We start from the raw sequence: 9,062 nt of genomic DNA on the forward strand, positions 1-9,062 counted from the left end.
CATAGTTTGTAAAATATAGGGATTACAACCTGATATTAACATCCAAATCCATTGTGTTCATTTTATGTGTGAAAATGAGAAACCCTTGTGCAGACGCAAGATTTCACAGCTTCTTTGTCATCCTGTTTTTAATTTATCTCCATGTTTTGAGCTAGTAAAATGATTTTACTTACCAGTTTAATGTAAAGTGATAAAACATATCTATTTATCTGAATTACCAGAATTTGAGTGGATCTACAGGTTGTGTGGGATTATTCTCACGCTTTGTTATAATGTAGGATCATATAGTAATTTTACTAATTTTTCAGTGACACACAGTTACTGAATGCCACTAACCTGAAGTTCCTGTTGGGATTCCTTAAGGACATGTATTTATCTCTACTTTATTTGTCTCCGGGAATTTTATTTGAAACTAAAAGGTGTTTGATGCATAATTACTCATAGAATCTGATATTTTTCCTAGGTGTACTTCAGTAAGAATTACCCAGAAGTTGTTCAGAATGGTCAACTTGCCACAGACTCCTCCTTGGATGCTTCCTCAGGATTATGCATAACCGAAACTGCACTGTGATTCCTAATAACATTAACTGTTTTCCATTGAATGTAAACCTGAGATCATCTAAACTCAGTGACAATGTTTGCAAGTGTCAACAGGAGAGGAAAGGGAGGGGGCGATTCTTTGCACTGGACATCCTTCCTATTTAATACTGAGAAAAAAATTTTTACTGTCCCTCTTTTTAATTTCAGTGCAATATGTTTTCCTTTCCACCTAATTATTTGTACTCCTAAGGATATTAGGCGGACTCAGCTTTTATTTGAAAGTTATGTGGTAGAGATCTCTTTTATTTAAACAGGTGCAGGACACCTAACACGTCTAGGACACCTAACAGGTCTAGGGTGCATATTTGGAGCTTAATAAAAAAAATTGGAATGTGTCCTTTTTTCTCTTTTGGAAATATTTTGAGACCAAGCAAAACCAAATTTTTTTCAGTGTCACTTTAGCACGACAGCTGTGTCTAAACAGCAGATTCAGTAGTGTACAACTTAGTTGTCTGGTGCGACTGTCTTTCTCCCTGTCATAAGTAGCTATGCAGGTTGGTAGAAAAAAGAATTGATCAAGCCAAAAATACTTTTTCTTTTTGATAACAAAAAGTACTATATACTTATTTTTTTGATAAATAATTCAAGTAATGCTGTTCAAGATGAATGTAAATATTAGTTTTATTTTGCTAAAATCTGAATGCTGAAAAATCAGTCTCGATCTTCTATACTTTAGATGAAAATTACCACATTTGCACTGAAGAAATATTTAAATAATTTAACATACATTCCTCTTTTTATCCAGTTTATCAAAGAAAAAAAGGTATTAAAATAACTTGAGGAAACGTTTGAATGACATGTCATTATACCTAAATGCCGTGTAGTACAAAGTTATCTTCAACACAACACATTGAAATGTATACATTATTTGCATTTATTGTGCCTTAATATTTGTGCCTTCAAGCCAAAGCTGTAACTGCAGGGTACACAACAAATTCATTAAATTTATGTTAAAAATATGTAACTTTAGTATATTTAAAGTTTTGCATCAGGGGTTCTGTTGAAGTCGAGCTGTTTGAAGTTGCCATCCTGCCAGAATAGGTAGGAGCGTACAACCTGTAGTTTTGAATGGCTGTTGCTGATAGTGAGAGGAATGCAGTGTGAGAGAGAGATCTGGTATTTGTAAGTTATGTCCTGATTCAGCAAAGTACTTTAGCACAAAGGCACTATTCCTATGTTTAAAAAAAAAAAAAAAAAAATCAACCAAGTGCTGTGCTGCTTCAGGTTTTTTCATGTTTAGTGAGATACCTACTCTTTGAGGACTAGTAGAAAATAAATCTATTCATCTTACTGTTTAAAGGGCACAGAAGAGACTAAAAGGCAACGGATCTCTTCAGGACATGGAAAATACTGTGCCTTTTGAAAAATACTGAAGATGCTTGCTCTTACCTTTGTAAGAGAAATGTTATTTACCCAACGTTCACCCAGTGGTCTAAAAGTACGGCAAACACAAATGTTTCTTGTTTCAAACAGTTCTACCAGCAAATAACCGATTCAAATACAAAATCACTCTCTCCCTGGCGAGAAGTAGATCGAGGCCAAAGCCTGTGCCTCAGGACAAGGGCTCATCTAAGAGAACGTTGTCCTGCTCAGGAGGCAGCCCAGTGGTGAGAGGCAGAATCCTCGTTCCGCTGTTGCAGCATCTTCCCTGCGGTGAGGCTCACTGTCCTGCTGCGAGATCTCGGCACAGAGGGGAGGACCTCTTACTGCCCACGGTGCCGCCAGCCAGCTTCTCCTGGTGAGTGGTGGGGAAAAACAAACACCGGGCGTCTGGTTTTGCTGGTAACATCCTCTTCCATCCTTAGCAGGCAGTTACAAAATGAAATGCTCTTGTCCCTAGCTTTCTTGTGGCAGGTTCTGACACTTCCTTCTGCGGTGTTTAGCACCTTACACTATAACAAATCCCATTGAGATGAGTGGAACTGAACTTCACGCGGTGATGCGCAGCATGAGGCTTGTGCTACATCTGGTGCTAAATAGCAGGCGGTCAGGGACAGCTACCTGTCCCCAAAGCCACGTGGCACAGATTGGCTCACGTAAGCAGTGCTTATGGCTAATCCTTCTTAGAGCACACCAGCCACATCCACTGTTCTGTATCGTTTGGCCCTTGGTCTTCTCCAGGCTCACGTAGTCCACTTATGGACGTAGCACACAGTTACCATCTAGTGTGTTTTCTTATGGTTTCCTTTGCAATTCACATGGTCTGAAATAAGGATAGGGCTATTCTGCAGCTCAGTAGAGTGGTGTTTGCATTGCAGAAGTATGTGAAGACGTAGAGAAGTGTTTGAGTGTGTAAAATCACATGGGATAGTGCTGGGGGACTGTGTATCATGAAGAAAGTTCAACCTTGCATGGTCTTCTCTGTAACTGCCTTTTTGGAAGGGATCCACAGCGTGAACCATGTCCAAACTCTGCTCAAGCTTTGTCATGGAGAGACCTGGCTGCAGTGGTCCAAAACAGAGCTAGGGTGAGCTGACCAGTAAGGCAGTGTAGACGCTTAATGGAGTATGGTGCTTGAGCTTATTTGTTTACATTTTATTGAGCAGTGTGGACATATCCAGAGTCTAACTGTGTTTAAAAATGGCGAATTCTTCTATTTCTAAATAGTTAGTTCTTACAAGAGAGTAAGTATGATGTAGAATACAGTGAGACTTTTAAATACTCTAGCAGAACAGTACATTCTCCTGGCCATATACCTTGAGTTTATATTTTTTTTTATCAGAACCAAGGAGATATGCATGCGTAAACCAAGGGTATAATTACAGTTTTAGTTCATTTCAGCTCTGAAATGAATCTATGGTAAGTTATATTTCAGAGCAGAGCTCCAAAACGCTGGCTGCTGCAGACTCACTGGTATGAGACCCTGACAGATCTAGCTATCAGTCTATAAGCTAGAATTAATTTGATCCTGTAGCTTTTTGAATGCGCACAAAAATGTTAGGTATCTCTGAAAATGCTGATTCTGCTTCTTCACATGTTTTGGCAGGACATTACTAGCTGTAGGTATCAAATATCAATATAAGAGAAAACAAATTTTTTACAACATCACACTTGAAACCCATAAATTGCTGAGTGGAACAACTGATAGTGAGACATTCGTGTCTGTCATTGGCATTATATCATCTTTTTAGTTTAAAGTAACAAAAATATTTTAATCAGGAAATTGGTTTTTAGATTCTTTTGTTGGTTTTGTTGTTGATAGCTGTTTTGTTTAGATGACTGTTGGTTAAGATTGACTGACCCGTTTAATTTCAGTTGAGTAAAAAAGTGCAATGTACCTGAATGGCAAAATTCAGATCAGGGATGAGAAAGGGCTTCCTTCGGTGAAAGTCTTGGTCTGTTAAATGGACAAATTATCTTGCCAGCAAGGTGTTTTATGTTTCCTTTTAAGGAAAAGTTCAAATAGTTCTAAACTTTCACTTTGAAAATTTTCATGCTTTATTTGGAAATAGCAAAGCTGGTTACTATAAGCTACATTCCTTCCTGGGGTTCTTGGAAAAAGAACTTGGTCTTCTGAGTTATTCAAGCCTTCAAAATATTTCTTCACCATGAGGTGCCTTAAAGTATTCCAGAGTTCTATTTCTAAGAAATATAATTTTATACAGCAATACTGAAAATCATCAGTTACAGAACTGTTTGGTGTAAAAGACTAGGAACAGCCTCTACTTCTGATCTCAAGAATTGTTCTTAAGACATTCATTTTGGTATATCTTTGCTCCACCCCTCCTCAAAAGACCACTGGGAGAGTCAAAACCAACACAGTTCTCAAGGATAGGTTATCTCATGTTTTGCTTATTTTAAGGGCAAAATTGTCTTTAGTGAACTGAAACAGAGCTCATTTGCCAGATAGGCGTAGTCTTCTGCGATACCATCCATACTGCCCTTTGGAAAAGGGAGAACCTTCTTCTGACCAACATCAGTAATGCTGCTTGCTTAACTGATGTTGACAGTTTCTTTTAACCTTCCCGATACATGTTTAAAATGAGATTACAAAAAGAATCAGAAGGGGACAAAAGATCCAAATGTTACAGAAACTTTCCTGAAAATGCTGCTTTTTGTGTTAATGTGACCATTTGAAATATATCACTTTAAAGTTTGCCTCTTGGCGGGGGGGGGCAGAAAGAGTTGAAATCATTTATTCCCTGTGATGGTGATGAGTGTCTGACACTAGCAGAAGAATGTGGCTTTCTGTATGTTTTACATTGTGTAACAGCGCACTGCTTTTTCATCATTTTAACTCTGGTTTTGTTTTGGGTTTTGCATTTGTGTAATAATTTGATTCTGGTATTGCTACAGAATTTCTTTTGTTGACGTTCATGTGACAGCTCCTGTCGTACAATAAAAGGTGTTTCTCAGAAGCATGAAGTCTGTCGTCGTTGCGAATGTGTGGTTGAAGGCAGAAATGCCAGGCTGAGCTAAGTCAGATTGTGCCTGAAATCTCCAAACACCTCTTGGTGGTATCGCCAGCTCCAAGAGCTGAAAATCCTCCATTTGGAGGTATGTATAACACAGAATAATACATTCCAGCTTGGTTTTACCAGTCGTCTGTGGCCTGAGATCTCTCAGATCACATTATCAAGCTTTTTGCTTCAATTGACAAGGGCTAAAAAGTAATCCAAATGGATTTTCAAAAATTGTGACCAAAGAACTGCTGCAGTTGCACAAGTGCAGATCGGATATGGTCTCTGCCTCAAGCAGCTAGCAAGCTCAAGGGACTGGGCAGCCGAAAGGTGGAAGGTGAACGGACACAGAAGCGAAGTGGGTTAGCAGCACAACTCCACAATCTGGTGTCATCTCTCAGTCCTGTACTTCTCTCTGATGAGTTTGTTGCTTAGTTTAACAAGACACTCGAAAACTGCTCATTTCTGAAAACTGCTGAAAGTTTCTCCCTATGTCTACCAACTGGTCTCAAGCACTTAAATCTACTATTTTGATGCAAGTTTTTAGTACAAGATGAATTGTGCATTTGTCAATAATCCCCCAGTGCACCAAGTTCCAGGGCTTGGTGTACCATGAATTGTCATCTGTCTTTTTATAACATGATGCTGGAATATGTGTTAAAAATTTCTCGTGTTTCTACCAGAAGTCTACCTCACAACCACCATGTAGTTATCTTAATTGCCTGTAAGTGAATTTGGCTTAGGTTGTCACAGCACGAGTCACTTGTGGTACGTGCAGTATCCTCCTGGAGCGTGCACTCGCCAAATTCGCATGCTTCCATGTTATTCAAACAGTTCTCTCTTAGAAACAGGTGGGGTAGATTTGTTTGCTCACCTGAAAGAGAGCTGCTGATAAATAGCAAAGCCAAAGATGTGTTCTATGAATTTGCCCACAAAACAAGCATGAATTCTGTAAACTTGGTGTATAAAACTGGTTCAAGGATTTGGAGCAATACTAATGTATAAAAAATTAGGGCCGTACTCTGACCTCTGAAATCAGGTTTCCACTGTCTGCACCTTGGCACCGCTTAACTCCCCACATTGCCTGGAATCGATAGCCTCCTCCGTTTTGAGATACAAAATTCCCTGTGGATCTTGGCCACGGATCCAGCACACGCTCAGAAGTGCAATAACCTTGAGAAGGAACTGGAGGTAGTCCCGCTGCCGTTCGGGAGTCGGGGCACATCCTAATCTAAGTCACTGGAGGGGCTCAGCGCAGGGTACTTGGGTCATACCTGCTTGCTTCAAACACGGCTGAGTTAAAAGCTGCAACAGAGCTCTTGTCCCTCTCCTGCATGGGACACCCTGGTGTTTTTAGAGCATGCATTCGGGAAGCGGGAGAGGGGGGTTGCAGGCTTTCCATAGCCTGAGCCGCTTGGGTCTTTCTGTCTTCTGCATCATCAAAGCACAATATTCAGGATGTTTTGATGGCAGTATTCACCACGAGTGAATGACGTGGGGGATTGTTTCCTCCGCGACAAAGGAAATCCCAGGTTCAGGTCCCAATTCCAGGGAGTATTTATGCATTTTGTTCAACGATTGTCAGCAGAAACGCCAGGAGGAGCTGGGGATTCTACTCCAGGGCTGTCCCGTCTCGCTGGGCAGCAGGATCCTTTCGCTTGTGTTCGCTCCTGCTCTCTCACCCCGGCTGGGTGGTGGAGGCCGAGACTGCCGTTTGCAGTCGGTGCTTTAGCTGTTGGGCAGCTCTACAAAAGCAAACGCGCTTCTCCTGCCTCCCCAGGGACGCTGTTGCCCTCAGTGCTGTCACTACCGTGTGGACATCTGCTTGGGATAGGATGCTCTCTGTACCCGGCTGCTCCTACTGCAGCTGCTCCTCATGCAACATATGGGCAGTGCGTCTCCCTATAGATCAAGGTTTTCCTTAGAATCCATAAAGCTCCCAACAGAAGTGCTCTGAAATAGTAGCTGAAGCCTCTGCATTGGCTATACCCAGAGAATAAGCTCGCAGTTTAAATTACTGTGTTGCAGCCTAGGGGATGTGTATGTGGTCACTCCAACATCTGAATTTGATGCCTGAAGTACGGCTGGTGGATCGTGTCAGGCACATGAGACTTATAAAGGAGCTATGGCTTTTTTCTTTTTTTTTGTCCTTTTTTTTTTTTTTTTTTTTTCGTTTTGGAGACTTGCTATGGGAAATGAAAGTGGGGTGGGACAGTGAAAAATAGTTCCCTTTGTTTAGTTCCAGCAAGCTTTGTACCTCAGTTCAAGCGCAGATAGCAAATAAAAGAAGAGTTATTTATCCTGAGAGTAGCCTGAAGAAAGCAAATCTTGTAAGTGTTTGTGCCAGTTGACATTCTTCATGGAGCTCTGTATTTTGCAGGAAAGGACCACAATTACCTTATGGCACTAAATTGAGTTGGGTGGGAAATGCAGCCTCAGATTTATTAGTCAAAGTTTCATTGTCAACAAGAGCTTGCTCTTGAATATTAGAAGCCCAGATTTTAACATAAATGCCAGGCATGAATAGGGCAAATGAGCCCTGTCGAACTGCCTCTTGAAAACATTGCCAGGATACCAAAAAATGAGGATTTCTCCCCCATCCCTGCCCAGCTGAGAGGATTTTTGTTCATTCCGTACCAAGAATATGGACCGCTCTGTGTTTTGGTTGATTTAACATGTATGCACTTTTGCAGAGTAGTGATTTCTGCGAGTGGAGTTATGCAAGTAATTCACCATGAGTCATTCATGCAGTGAATTAAGTGCCTCTTCCCACAACCAGGTTGTCTCCTGACAATCATTCTTTTTTTTTTTTTTGCAATTACTCAACAAATCCTTTTGCAATTACTTTTAAGCGTTCTGTGTAGATCATACATTTATGTTTGTGGTTAATGTTTATTGATTTTTTGAGTCATATTCATAGTAGATCAGAGAAACTACATAATACTGTCTCTGTATCGGTTGGTGTAAATGTCCATACCTGCGAATTTTTTTTTTTTTTTTTTTCCCTCTGGTTTTGGCTACACACACATGTGTTCATTCCTGTGAGTATCCATGTCAGTAAAGCTAGATTTACTTGAATGGCGTGTCACATCATGCATGCACATCGACACGGAAGGGAAGAGAATCTGCATTTTTCAAATACTTTTATGAAAAAGTCTCCGCTGCCATTTCTAGCAGCGAACGATAGAGACCATCACGGCCCTGGGAGAATAGGAGGGTGCCTCTGCACATGCCAAGAGAACACAGAGGGCAACGAGTTGCCCGCAGTCTGCTGGGACGGAGCGGGGCTGGAGGCTGGAAGGAGTCTCCCTGCACTGGTTTTACTTGCCTAGGTTCCTTGTGCGTTTCTGCGCTTGTGAGAAGTTGCAACAGATGCTGCGCAGAACCAGTTCTCGTTGCCGAAAGCAGAAAGTGAAAGGCCAAGTGCTGCTGGTAAAGCAAGAGCAGATGTTTATCCTGTGCCGGGCATGGCCAAAGCCCGTTCCCCTCAGGTGTTGTGCTTACGAGCGCGCCGGCTGACTGCGCCTCTGCCCGTTCTGAGTAATTGGGCTGCTTTTGGAGGAGGAGGAGCATTCCGAAAAGGAGAAATTTCTAGGGAGAGCTTCCTAGAGCGGGAAGGAAGCAACAGCGAGGTTTCCCTCGGAGGTCTCCGTCTCACAGACAAGAAGTTGCTCTTTTCTCCTCTTTTCAGGGTCCGTGCTGGAGCGACGGCCTGCCGAGCTCCTGGGTGCTCTGCGAGGAAGGTGAAAGAGCCCACAGTGCTTAGGAGGACCTCCTGATGGCTTGGTTAATTGGCTAATGGGGATGCCTTTGCTGCAGCCCAATGAATGTGAGTGCAACAATTACTTAAGGGAGAGACGTGTAGATCTCTGGGAGATGACTTCTCTAGGCTGCCAAAAGGAATGGGCAACAAACCAGTCGGAGCTGCTGATGCTGTTGTCACAGATTTACCAGAAAGGCTGCTTTTCCTTCCAGCTTTTTTTTCCTTCTTCTTTTTTTTTTTTTCCTCAAGAAACGATTATCAGTTCATCCTTTCCCTGGAACTGATATTGAGGCACATTT

General features: G+C 41.7%; 1 protein-coding gene across 3 annotated transcripts in view; it reads left to right on the forward strand.

Moving 5' to 3' along the window:
- The window catches only part of ABCC4 (ATP binding cassette subfamily C member 4 (PEL blood group)), a 153,890-nt gene extending 148,932 nt beyond the window's left edge, over positions 1–4,958 (forward strand). For 2 of the 3 annotated variants that reach the window (XR_011327895.1, XR_011327896.1), the window contains exons 31-32: positions 464–2,225; positions 2,330–4,958. Coding sequence is in view for 1 of the 3 variants with exons in the window: in XM_069802460.1 (XP_069658561.1) it covers positions 464–571 (108 nt within the window). In the remaining 2 variants the exon portion in view is untranslated. Of the gene's footprint in view, positions 1–463 lie in introns of all 3 variants that reach the window. The other variant, XM_069802460.1, reaches the window with a different exon arrangement.
- Positions 4,959–9,062: the final 4,104 nt, after the last annotated feature.

This window comes from Haliaeetus albicilla, chromosome 15 (assembly GCF_947461875.1).
Source record: "Haliaeetus albicilla chromosome 15, bHalAlb1.1, whole genome shotgun sequence".
Taxonomy (NCBI): Eukaryota; Metazoa; Chordata; class Aves; order Accipitriformes; family Accipitridae; genus Haliaeetus; species Haliaeetus albicilla.